This window comes from Hyaena hyaena, unplaced genomic scaffold (genome assembly GCF_003009895.1).
Source record: "Hyaena hyaena isolate Hyena2069 unplaced genomic scaffold, ASM300989v1 scaffold_158, whole genome shotgun sequence".
Taxonomy (NCBI): Eukaryota; Metazoa; Chordata; class Mammalia; order Carnivora; family Hyaenidae; genus Hyaena; species Hyaena hyaena.
The window spans coordinates 1,795,158-1,808,826 of record NW_024080790.1 but is presented as its reverse complement, the minus strand read 5'-3'; the positions used below and the strand labels follow the sequence as shown (position 1 = coordinate 1,808,826).

At 40.2% G+C, this 13,669-nt stretch overlaps 1 protein-coding gene across 6 annotated transcripts in view; it reads right to left on the bottom strand.

Annotated features, from left to right (window-relative positions):
- Positions 1-13,669, bottom strand: part of AAK1 (AP2 associated kinase 1) — a 164,531-nt gene that overhangs the window by 11,644 nt on the left and 139,218 nt on the right. For 2 of the 6 annotated variants that reach the window (XM_039239534.1, XM_039239535.1), the window contains exons 18-21: positions 5,386-5,487; positions 4,263-4,364; positions 2,749-2,859; positions 896-1,006 (exon numbers count right to left, since the gene is read on the bottom strand). The exons of 2 other annotated variants lie outside the window; for them this stretch is intronic. In XM_039239534.1, the coding sequence (XP_039095465.1) occupies positions 896-1,006; positions 2,749-2,859; positions 4,263-4,364; positions 5,386-5,487 (426 nt within the window). The remainder of the gene's footprint in view (positions 1-895; positions 1,007-2,748; positions 2,860-4,262; positions 4,365-5,385; positions 5,488-13,669) is intronic. 2 more of the 6 variants (XM_039239530.1, XM_039239531.1) reach the window with 2 other exon arrangements.

Genomic DNA, 13,669 nt, shown 5'->3' with positions numbered 1-13,669 from the left:
GGAATTCAGTATAAAACACAGAGGGTTAAGGTTTAGATGTGCAGAGCAAGCAAAGGAGAAACAAAACAAAACCCTAGAGAAGCAACACTTTACATCTGAAACTCTTACATGTTGATTTTTAAACATATACGTTAGGTATCCACCACCTCCCACCAAAACTTTAGGCACTGTGTGCACACCATACCACAGGCAGAACACTTTGCAGAGAGGATGCTATTTTCAAACGGGTATACATTTTGCCTGAGAGCTGCCGGCTGTACACTAACTTCCTGATAATATCGACTGAGCTCCCTGATAAAGTAAAAATCAATAATTGTTGCTTTGGGGAAAGATCTGTTATTAAGACCACTGCAATAGAAACATGCTTTAAGAAATATATAGATGGTCCCATGGTAATTCAGTGTCTCATGGCACATTCAAATGGTTATAATCCATCAAAGAGGAAAAAGGATGCTCCACAAATGTCCAAAAGATACAACTGATATCAAAGCACCGTGCTTAATCTCTTTGGGAAGAGTACAGATTATTCAAATCATGCTAAAAAATGTTCAGTGCTTTTTTTTTTTTAATATATGTATATATGACTTCAGGTTTCCACTGACTAAAGGTCATTTTAGTTTTGGCTTGATACTTTGTAAAAACCAGGTTTTAGTCAAAGAGTTAAATATTTTTCTTCTCTCTGAATAAATACTACAGTGAAGCTTTACTACATCTCCACTGTATCTATATCTGTATCTTATATGGTCCATCCCCAAGGCCTGTCATTACCCCCGTTCCCTTCACTAAGTGTTGGTGCTTTCTATGCTTTCTTCCCTCTTGCAGATTAGGTACATTACTATTTTGTAAACAGCTGTGAGGCCAAGCTCTTCTCTTTTCCCCATCCTCTCTTTCTTACCTTGTGGGTTTTTGGTTATCAATACAGGAATAGGGTCAAACTCATCTTCTGCCACCTTGTCCGAGCCCTCAGGGACATCAAAACCTGAGATGAGATTACTATCTTCTGCAGCTTAATACAGAATGCAAGTACACAAGCAGAAACAACAGAGGCAGAGATTAGCAAATGAGAGAACATGTCCGAGGCACAAAGTTCCCACCTATACAGTCACTGTTGTTTTTGAAGATGAAAATGCTTATTTTCATGAGTGGAAATAAAAGTAGCAAAACTGGAAAATAGGGAAACAGAAGAAAAAATGATTTCAAGCTGGCCATGTTAAGACTTTCATAAACGATTAGGGAGAAGGGTTTTATGATCTCTACCATTTTAAGACCTTTAACTGTAGTTATTGTGAGGTATCTCTTCAACTTTAGTAATTCACAAAGGCACAGTAATTAGTCACTTATCCTCCTTATTGAGCAAAGGCTTGACTAACAAACTGTATTCAAGAAACTCAAAGTCAGGAGCAGGGAGGAGGTCATTAGTAGCACCTGCTGTATACAAGGCAAACAAAATACTTCTGAAAAGACTTGCTGCCCTGTGATTGGGAAAAGAGACTTTCTAATAACTCTGATGCCTCAGGGGGTGTTGGGGCCCAAGATAACATGCACTGAGATTTCAAGCAGAAGTCTGTTAGATATTCTTCTCCATTTTGATAAAGACTATCCTACCAGCACAAGTGCTAGCTGAGCACCTATTTTGCAAGTGATGCTTCTCTGTAATTACACATTGCTGTTGACACACTCCTGCCAGACATAATTGGTTAAACACATACTCTATAAGAACATAATCATTTTAATGTTGTCAAGGGTAAAAACAAAACCTCAGCTATTACCACTGTAAACCATAAACTAATTTATTTTTTTTTGGTTTGGTTTTTTTTGTTTGTTTGTTTTAAGTAGGCTCTATGCCCAGCATGGAGCCCAAAGAGGGGCTTGAACCACAGCCCTGCAATCAAGACCTGAGCTGATGTCAAGAGTTGGACACTTAACTGACCAACCCACCAAGGCGCCCCAAACTAATTGTTCTTTAGTCATCTCAGGGAGGCTCTTTTCTTGAATTTCCTTCAGAAGAAACTTACACTGTTCCTTTTCTACATATGTGCTCCTTCCAGAAAACCAATTTCACTACCCAAGTACAGAAAGAAGATTAGTGAATGCCTGCATACAGTAGGCCAGGTGCTGTGCCTCTCACTTCTACAAACAACTCATTGAGGAGAACCCAATTCAAGCTACTTCTGTCCAGGAGCATTTCAAACCAGTATTAACCCAAGAGTTAGAAACGAAAATGGTAAATCAGAAAGAGAAATCCAATAATCAATCAAGACTTAAAATTCAAAACTTCTATAAGTTCAATCTTTGAAGCCTGACTTTTGAGGACTTAGCCTGCTTCTTTACTATAGCAATCACTACTCAAAAACTTTAAACCAGATTTGATGAAACAATTTTAAGGTCTCAGGCTAACAAGTATCGTATTGATAATAAAAGTTGAGTCAGTGGATAGTCAACGCAACCATCTATGTGCGCGGACTCCAAAGGTATGTAGCTCTGCCTTTAATGGAGAACACGGACTATGTGCACTCTGGGAGACTGCCAGAAAGCAATGACTAAGCCAACCTGTTGTCTAAGCCTTATTAGGTACTCTTCCTAGGAGGGATTCTAACACAGTGGCCAAGAGTACAAACTTAAGTTTTCCATATAGAGGAGGGGGCTAAAAAACTTCACTGCTAAAGACTTTTGGTAAAAAAGATTCTCAGGAATCATTCAGTTCTCCTTTAAGAATACATGTGTGCCCGAGGACAGGAAAGCATTTACCTTTATGGGCTGGAGCAGAGATCGCTATGGGGGCAAACTCTTCCAGCAGGTCAGTAGTAGGGTTAGAAAGCAAGGAGCAATCAATCAGGGAATCTTCCCCGGTGAGAGAATCTGAGTCCAGATTAACAGCATCCCAGGTCAGTGATGGCATTAAATGGCACACACAATACCATGAGATTAGATTTTAGCCTTTAAGTTATTACATTTACATTTTATACACATAATAAGCCAAGGCGAGAGAAAGAAAACCAAAAGTAACATATTAAACTCCCTGCATTTTCATCTATAGTAACAAGTATTTCTAGATTCTCTTAACATTAACATATAAATATGGAATAATTCTTTGCTCAGAAGTTGCTGGGTAAGCAAGTATGTGATTTGGATGCCAATAAAACTTTAGCAACTCAGTTCTCAGCAAATGCCATTTGGGAAAAAGGACTTTGCAACGAAGAGTTTCATTTAAACTTTCCCTGAACATTTATAGGAAAAGGTACTATAGGATGAGGTATCTAAGTGGATGAGAAGGGGATTGTCCCTGACTTATTATTAGCAGAATATGACATGACTAAACAACACTTTCTAGAACTCAACTAGAACCCCATTCGAAATAAAATGATCTTGCTTCTTACTAGTATTCTTTAAATTTGAATTGCTCCTCTGAACACATGATTTTTACTTTTAGTTAAGGAACAGAAGGAAGACAAAATTCAGAGTTCAAGCATTTTCACACACAAATTGTGCTCTGGGAAAGTTTTCTAAAAGAAAACAGTCAAGTACGCACAAGAGAAAGGAACCACATTGTCTTCTATGTTCATTTTGTCCCCCACTAAAATGTAAGTTTATTTTCATAGTTCCTAGACTTCCAATGGTTTCTGTTCCAAGTTAGGAAATCAGACTCTTATCAGACTCTTATTGACTATGGACTCAAAAAAATGCACGTTATCAACTCTGTATTTATGGGGAATTAAGGAATTCTATTAAGAGCGAACTTTGAAATTAGAGTGAAAGCAATGCTGAAAACAGGGGAAACTTTCGACTCAGCCTATAATTTAACACCAAACTACCCATCTAGGATTAAGCACTGTGCTCAGGACAGAATGTCAACACACAGAGCAGTAGCTCCATGAAGTCACTGACATGGTTGGATAGAAAAACTGAACAGAAACTTTAGAGGAGTCAAGGTCATCCTTGTAGCTCAGCAGAATTCTTTAGGGAAGGTGGTGGAGGGAACCTGCCACCAGTGAAAAGAATCTTGAATAAAGAAATACTCTAACCAGAGAAAGCCCAAGGACCACTCTATAAAGAACATGGCTCCAAAAAGCACTCTGCTCTTAGCAAGGAAACACATCACTAAACAGCTAGAAGCTGGGGCTCCAACTATACAGAGCATCCATTCTAGGAGGAACTAACCAGGCTGCAAACTAAGCCCAGGATCATCTGCTGCAGGTGGAAAGGCTGGCTCCGAGGGCCACAACAATGACCAGTCCCTGCAGCTGCAGGGACACCTGACTGACCTGTGCGGTTCGAGGTCACAGATTCCGTCTGGGATGGAAGGCGCTGGGGCACTGGGGGCTCCAGTCCCGGTATGAGACTCTCAACAGCAACATCGGCCTTTTCTTTTGTGACAGAGCATTAAGAGAGGAGAACAGACGGTAAGAGAAAAGGAGTCAAAAGGTTCTTCAGACAATTCTGTGAAGGCTTCCTTCTATAGGTATCTAAAATGCCTAGTCTCAGGCATGATGGACAGCACAATAAGTTACTTTATTTCTGCTGCTTTGAGTGTCTGGGCTTCACTGATTGAGCAGGCATGTGCAAGGTTAACCACTATAACTAATCTTGGTGACTTTCAGTTTTTATAGATAAATGTGGAGCACGAGTCACCCAGCAGACCTCTTCCATGTCAGAAGACATAGGTTGAAAGGCACCATAGTATCTTCTGGTAATTTTGCTTTTCTTAAGGGGTAAACTTGGGGACAGACATCCTCTGTGCCTTGCGAGGGTGACTAGTCCATTTGAAATCTCACCCCGTGATGTGGCTGGGAGGTATTCTGCACTGTGTGACATCCTGCAGCTGAAGGCCAGTCTTTCTACAAGGTCATGGCCTTTCTACAGGTTATGTGCCCTGGAGTGCTGGGGCCCTGCACATTTTGTAGGTCATGCCTGCCTGTGCTGTAGGAGTACAGGGAAATACCAGACTGAGCAGACTGAGCCCCTGCCCCAGATTCTATGCGTGGGGCGTGTTCACCACTGGGCAAGTGTTTTCTGTTATGGATACGGGACACATACAGAGGCCTTCTAAAGAAGAATCTGCTAAAGGTAAGGTCCCAGCTTGAAACGAACTTCTTTAGTGAAGCTTTAGTAATTAAGTGTGAATTTTTCCATTCCTCCTCATTCATAAGAAATTCCCTTTAGAAGTCTTAGGCTATCAAGTAAAACAAAAATAACAGTGCGGTGCCCCTGGAAAGGCAGAGAAAACACTTTATTTGGGGTGATAACAAATGAGATTAAAGGAGGCTTTGCAACAGTTCCATTCCACAGCACACCTATTCAATAGGGATCTGCCAACCAGCTAGTTATCATTCTTGAAACAGACACATAGACCATGCAGGACCAAAGAAACAGAGATGACGACTTTACCAATTACAGCATCGGAAGTGCTACCAAAAGGGTCTGTCATAGGCAAGAGGTCAGGGAGCAGGAGAGAAGTGTCAGGAGATTTGAGTCCCTCAATTAGTTTTTCTAGGTTGGGCAGAGAGGTAAAGAGAAAGCAAAAGTGCAGTGAGATATTAAACCAAGCTGAACATTTACCATTTTCTAAGCAAACACATTTTGGGGTCAAAATTTTGTATAGATTCATCATAGAAACAAATACGGTTAGTATCTTTTACTGTTAATTACAAATAACCTTTCAAAATTCAGTTCAAAAATGATTATTTCTCCAGTTGAGGTAGTCACTTTGTAAGTCATTCAAGATACTGCCCTAGGTTTGTCTGTTTTAAAATTTGAGGTATAGGTGCGCCTGGGTGGCTCAGTCCGTTAATCGTCTGACTTCAGCTCACATCATGATCTCATGGTTCGTGGGTTCGGGCCCTGTGTCGGGCTCTGTGCTGGCTGCTCGGAGCTTAGAAACTGCTTCAGATTGTGTATCCCTTTCTCTCTGTCCCTCCCTGCTGTGCTCTCTCTCTCTCTCAAAAATAAATGTTTAAAAAATAAACAAAATTTGAGGTATAAATATTTACCCAAAAGATAAAAAAAATATACATTCGAAGGGATACATGCACCCTGACCTTTATAGCAGCACTATCAACAATAGCCAAATTATGGAAGGAGTCCAAATGTCCATCGACTGATAAATGGATAATGTAGATGTGACAGGATATACATATGTGTGGTGTATATATATATCATATGTCATACACACACATTACATATATGATGAAATATTATTCAGCCATAGAAAGAATGAAACCTTGCCATTTGTAACAACGAGGATGTAACTAGAGAGTATTATGCTAAGTAAAATAAGTCAGTCAGAGAAAGACAAATACGAATGATATCATTCATATGTGGTATTTAAGAAACAAAACAGATGAACATAGTGGGGAAAAAGAGAGAGAAGGCAAACCATAAAAGAGACTCTTAACCATAGAGAACAAACTTAGGGTTGCTGGATGGGAGGTTGGAGGGGGACAGGTTCAAAGGGTGATGGCTATTAAGGAGGGCACTTGTTGTGATGAACACTGGGTGTTGTAGATAAGCGATTAATCCCTAAATTCTACACCTGAAACTAGTATTACAAACTGTATGCTAACTAACTGGAATTTAAAACTTGAAAAAGAAAAAAAATTTTTTGAGGTATAATTTACATTGAATAAAAGTCATCATGAAATTGGTGCACAATTTGATGAGTTTTGACAAATGTACACACTCATATAAGCACCACTGAAATGATGGAGAACATCTCCATCACACCCCCGAATACCCTTGTGCTTTATTCTGGTCAGTGCCTGCCTCTTGCCTGTGCCCTGGCCATAACTAATCTGCTTTCTGTCCCTACAGCCTTGCCTTTTCTAGAATTTCCTATAAATGGAACCATGCAGTATATAGCCTCTTCGGTCTGATGTCTTTCATTTAGCATAATGCTTCTGAGACTTCTCTCCGGTGTGGTATATATTGGTAGTTTGTTCTGTCTTATGTGGTAGCTGTATGAGCTGTATGAGCTCTGCTGTATGAGCTGTCACATTTTGTTCAATCATCCACCAGTTGATAGACATTTGGTTGTTTCTAGTTTTTAGCTATTAAAAATAAAGCTGCCATAAACATATATCCATATAAGTATACATTCATACCCCTTCCTGGGCTTAGTTGTGCAAATTTTTTTGGACTTGCATTTAGAAATGGTTTGTAACTCAGCAAGTGGGTCAAAATATGCCTAAATTAACTTCCACCATCACTTATTGTCTGACAATGGAGAGCCTGTGACAGGCTGGTACTCTTATCATTCTATGGTCAAACCTCATGAGATTCATTCACTTACACCTAAAGATGGATTACTTTTGCTGTCTTTTGGCTAGAAAACAAAAAGATATAAGAAGCCACCAGACTTGTCACACCTAATGTTTATAAGTGCACACATTAAGATTCCTTCATGATTCTGCCAGCCTTGATCCATGAACAAATCTCTATTTACGTTCAACTTATTAATGGTAGAACATTAACTTGAAACAAAATAATGAATCATAGAATCTTACAAAAAGAAGGGAATTAAGGTCTCAAACCTCCTTTTACTTGCAAGGAGGTTGAGGCCACATAAATTCTATAATTTGCTCAGTTAAAGCCTGTCGACATTTTTTTTTAATCACAGAAATACCATACCATTAAGATAAAACTAAAATTAAAATGTTTGAGAAAAAGAAGTGACTTAAAGTCCAAGTATGTGTCTATAATGTTTTAATGAATCTGCATTCTTCCAGGCCATCAGAAATCAAGGCAAGTAAAGATGAAATTGATATTCGCTGAATGACCAAAACCAAATTTCAGGTGATCTGTAATTTAAGGTGATCTATAACTACACAGATAAAACAAAATAATGGATTTTAGTGTCTTGGCAAGATAATTTGCTTTGGTCCAATTAACATACTGCAGAAAAAGACATTTTTATATGTGAAACCAATTTACCATCTTTGGAGTATATGGCATGTCAATATCTTTGAATTAAAGGACAATATGCTACATTTCTCATTTACACCTGATTTATATTGAAGAAAGGAAGGAAGGAAAAAAAACAACTTTTCAACAGCAAGGGAAAAAACCCCAGGGTACTAACCAAGTGTACAAGTGTAATCACATTAGTATTAATCTTGCATCATGCATAACATTTTATTAGCAGACAAGATGTTAAAAATATCTGACAATTTTTAGCATACTGGCAAAAATAAGATGGTTTTCCCAAAAAGTCCAATTTGTCATTATTCTGAACACTAGCTTTTGTTTTATTCCCCAAAAAGAGCTTCTTTCAAAACCAGAAAAGTAATCATTTGTTTCTTTCAATTTCAGCACTCATATATTTGCAATCTTATGAAGTAACATATAAAAAGTAATGACCCCAAATTACTTATCTTTAATATAGCAGTGTATCTAGGTGCAAAACCTTGGGCTCACCAGATTCAGATTTTGAATTCTAGCCTCTCCAATGACTGTGACCATGGGGCAGTTCCTTAAACTTCTGTCATTACCTCAACTGTAAAATGGGAGATACCTCCCACCATCCTTCTGTACTGGTCACTCAAGTATCATCTCCTCCAAGCCTTTCCCTGTCCTCCCTTCACTCTCTTCTTTTGCAGCCCTTACAACGTGACCAAAGGCAGAGAAGGTATGTTATTAATCTCTGTATCCCTGTGGGGTGCTGGGGTGGTTCAGTCGGTTAAGCATCTGACTCTTGACTTCAGCTCGCGTCATGATCTTACGGTTCATGAGTTTGAGACCCCCACCGGGTTGTGTGTTGAGAGCATAGGGATTCTGTCTCCCTCTCTCTCTCTCTCTCCCCTGCTCGCGCTCTCTCTCTCTCTCTCTCAAAATAAATAAGTAAACATGAAAAAAAACCTCTGTATCCCCAGTTCTCGGTTTCCTCTCATACCCTATGTCACATGTCTGCCTTTAGCCTCACTGGAGAGGTGGGAGGAATAGAGGATCAACTGGAAGGTCAGGTTCTTCAGCAAGAATCAACTATTTTTATTAGCCGTTAGCAAAAAGCTGATGTGAGGAGATAAAAAAGTGTGTGTGTGCATACAAGCGTGCATGCGTTGTATGAACAGGGTGGGGATGAGCTAAGTTGCCAAATGTAGGGAGACTTATCTTCTGACCAAACAGTAACAGGTTATTCACATGCATAATCTGTGATGACACTTGAATACTGGACTGTGGGAAGGAGGAGCAGGGACAGAGCAATAGCAGACAGAGAACTAGGAGTGAGAGCACAGAGCCACGGCTTAAGTAAGGTGGACGGCACGTACAAAACCAGTCTGTCACCCCCAGCATTACTGAAATGACATACTCAGTGTGGGGGTCCAGGGGCCACTGGGACTACTGTCATCACTTCCATTTGCAGTTTAATGTCAAACATTTTCATTCATTATTCACAAAAACCCCTGAGTTTGGGACTACTGGTAGAGTTAAGAATGGACATAGACACTGTGAGAGTGTGCGACCTGCCCAAAGTCACAGATGGGACATAGTAGAGCCCACACTTGATTTCAGATTCTCCCACATGCTGCCTATAGGGTCTGCCTGTCCCCATCGACACAGGAGAACAGGTCTTTACATAGATATGGTCCCATGCCTAACGGCCAAGTTATCAAAGACATGTTGGCCCCTGGAAGGAGCCTCAGATCTTATTCAATTAGCCTTCTCATCTACAGATGAAGAAACTAGCTCCAGAAAGGTGAAGCCACATGCCTCAGAGCTTAAAGCAGGTCAGCCACAGAGCCAGCTAGGACTATGACCCAAACCTTCTACACATTAGAGATTCAGTCCTCTGGTTTAACAAAAGCTTTGGTTGCTTTAAAATGTAAAACCATTAGAAGAAGTCACACCTCAAGCTATCATAGCTCATTTTTGGTCTTTGTAAATGAAGAACTTGAGAAGAGGATATAATGGGAGGCAAGAGAAAGGCTACAGGAGGCTGAGAGTTTATAAATCACAGCCTGCAGGCCTCACATATGCATCAAGGGCCAGCCTTGATATCACTCGCGTTAGGACTTCTGTCCACTCTTACACTCAGACATGCTGAGACTATGTGTCACAAAGGAGGTGGGTGGGAGGAGCAATGCAGAGAGTGGTAAATTTAGGAACGTGTGCAGGAAATGTTCTTTAAGATCCCAAACCTCAAACAAGTTCTCCATGGGCATTTTGCAACTTGTTGATATCTAGTGAAGCCATAGACACCTGAGATAACAGTAGTGAGAATGGGTGAGATTCGAGTAAAACTCAAGGTTTTACTCGAGTGCCTTGGTAGGAGATCAGAAAAAGCAGAATTCCTTGAATAAAGTGAAATGTGAGAGGAGGCAGCATGGTCTGCCAGAGAGAAAGAAAAGGCACAAAGAGACAGAGACCTGGGCTCTGCACTAAGTTGATGTGACACTTTGGAAAACTACCATTGTTCTCTGGATCTAAGTTTTTCTTATTGATAAAATGATAAAATGAAGATACACTTAGGTCCTATCCACCTCTACAAGCCAATCATCCAAGGGAAAAACAGGGAGTAGGAACTAACCAATACTTAGAAGACGGGCCGCTTAGGGAGGAAACTGGAGATCTGAACCGGAAGGGGCTGCAGGAAAGGACCGTTGGAGGGTGCCACGGCAGAATGGGCAGGAGGGGAGATGACTGCCCCCAAGGCAGCAGGTTGTAGGAAACATGGACAGCTGACTCCATATGCTGTTCAACACACAAACTCAGCCCAGACACCTGTGGCCAGGGGAACAGGGTGAGAATGTAGGGGGATATTTAAGCAAGATCCTTGTTTGAAAAAAGAACGGATGTCTTTAAAAACAAACAAAAAAAAAAAGCAAAGGGGTAAAAAGAGAAACCAAGAAACAGACTCTTAACTTGGAGAACAAACTGCTGGTTCCCAGAGGGGAGGTGGGTGAAACAGGTGATGGGGATCAAGGAGTGCACTTGTGATAAGCACCGGGTGATGCACAGTCTGCAGAATCATGATATTGTATATGTGAAACTGTGTGTTAACTATACTGGAACTTAAAACAAAATAAAATTACATTTAGTAAAAAGAAAAAAGAACAGATATCTATTGTTTGATCCCTTATTACAAAAGCAAAACAGCATGTTTACTGTGGAAACTTGGGAAATGCAAAGAAAACAAAGGGTAAGAGTAAAAACCACCCATAATCTCACTTTGAGAGACACCCACTATTAAGAGTTTTTAGAGAATACCCCTCCAATCTTTTCCTATAAATTCTGATTGTTTGATAAACATTTAGGCATACCCATGTTTTCTTAGAATAATTTTTTAGAAAAGAAAAAAGAAAGTAAACTACCAGGATCTGAGTGTAGTCTGTTTTCTTAGATGTTCATCAAGCCCAAGGTGGTGAGGCCCTCCCTCTTTACCACGCTGATGGCAGAAGCTATGGCCTCTCATTGTTTCATAATTGGCTCTTCTTGGATTCACCATAATGATGAACCTTAATATATATATATTATTCTCCTCTCACAAGAATATATATTCTTTTATGAATTATCTACTCATATTTTTCTATTGGTGGTATTTCTTATCACATTCCCACTACTATACTCAGTTCTTTTTCAAGTCTCTAGGATTCCGAAATAAGAATGAGTCAGGTTAAGAGCGTGAAGATGGGCTGAAATCATGGTGAAAGGACCGAGAAGGTGGACCCTTGAAGCAAAGTGGGCACAGAATGAGTTGGCTTGGCCACTGGAAGCTGAGAATGCTTTTAAAGGAGAGGGTTGCTAGGACTTTGAAAAATTAAGAGGGGACTTAGAAACAGATCTTTTGAGCACCTTCCTCTCTCCTCTCAAGTATAAGTCAAGTGGCATTGGGGACTAGGGAAGAGTGGAACAGGTAGGAATCAATCCACTCCAAAGTCTTCTCTTAGGTTTCTCTCAAGATTTATTTAAAGTATCAACCACAAGGCAAGAAGGTAATAAATCCTTCATAAACGCATCAAAGGTTAGATAATCAAAACTGCTTCCTGATGTGAGACTGGGATATAGTGAAAGTTGTAATCTTTCTAAGAAAGAAAGAGTCCAAATATCAAAGGAGAGGAGAGGTTATCTATTTAGAGGCTAAAAAGGTTAAGGATTTGCTCCAGGGCTGCTCCAGCCCTAATGAGAAATAGGACCATGAAGAGTAAAGCAGGCTGATCTAATGAACATGGAAGAGCTCGATGCCAGCCCCCCTCAGAAAAGATGATCTGGCTGCTACAGCTTTGTGGCTTTGGAAATTTATATCTTGTTTGAAGTCTTGTGATGAGAGATGCTGTTTTTAAAATCCAGTCTCTCCAAATAGTTCCTATAATTGAGACACTAGACACCAAACTGTCTGTAACATCTGCAAGTTGGAAGCAAAAGTCAGCCACCATGCCCCATTCCAGGTTCATTTTAGGGAACTGAATCTGCAGAAAGAGAAACTTCCCAGAGCAAAGACACATAGGAGATCAACCTTGGACTTTTTAATACCACAAAACAGCAGTTGGAAGTGAGGAACATGCCAGGCAAATAGCTCTGAGAGGAATGTTTATCTTGACAACAAACCACTAAGAAAACAGTTTCTCCTGTCTATTTTTTTAAGAGCTGATGAAGTACTATAAACCAGGAGGCACATTTTTAAAAAGCCGTAGATTCTAAGAAGCGGCCCTTACGGGGCAACTAGTGCTTGCCTGCTTAGTCTTGTGGAACACTGATGTTGAGAAGTCAGCATTAAGGAGTTGCTATAAAAACTTTTCCTCAAACTCTTGTGCTCTGACAGTGGGGATGTAAAAAGATGTAGTCGCTATGGGAAATAATATGGTGGTTCCTTAAAAAATAAAAAATAGGATTACCATAGGACCTGGCAATTCCATATCCGGATATATACCCAAAAGAATCTTGGGTCATGAAGAGATATTTGCATACCCATGCTCATGGAAGTGTTGTTCACAATAGCCAAAAGAGGGACCAAGTGGCTAACAGAAGAGGGACGGATAAACAGAATGTGGTAAACATATATAACGAAACATTAGTCAGCCTCAAAAATGAAAGAAATTGTGACATATTCTTCAGCATGAATGAACCTGGAGGACATTATGTTAAGTGAAATAAGCCAGTCACAAAAAGACAAATACTATATGATTCTACCTGTATGAGGTATCTAGGGTAGTTAAATTCACAGAGGGACAAAGGAGAATGGTGGTCACCAAGGGCTGCAGGGAGGGTGGAAGGAGAGTTACAGGTAGAGAGTTTCAGTTTTGTGAGATTAAAAAAATTCTCTGGATGGATGGTGATGGCTGCAAAACAATGTGAAGGTACTTAATGCCACTGAACTGTCCACTTTAAAATGGGAAATTTTCGCTCAGCATAACCCCCTCAAGGTCCATCCATGTTGCTACACATGGCCAGATTTCATTCTTTCTCATTGCCATGGAGTATTCCATGGTATAGATAAACCACATCTTCTTGATCCATTCATCTGTTGATGGACACTTAGGCTCCTTCCATGTTTTAGCTATTGTGGAGAGTGCTGCTATGAACATTGGGGTACACGTGCTCCTATGCCTCAGCATTTCTGTATCCCTTGGGTAAATTCCTAGCAGTGCTATTGCTGGGTCATAAGGGAGTTCTATTGTTAGTTTCCTGAGGAACCTCCACACTGTTTTCCAGAGGGGCTGTACCAGTTTACATTCCCACC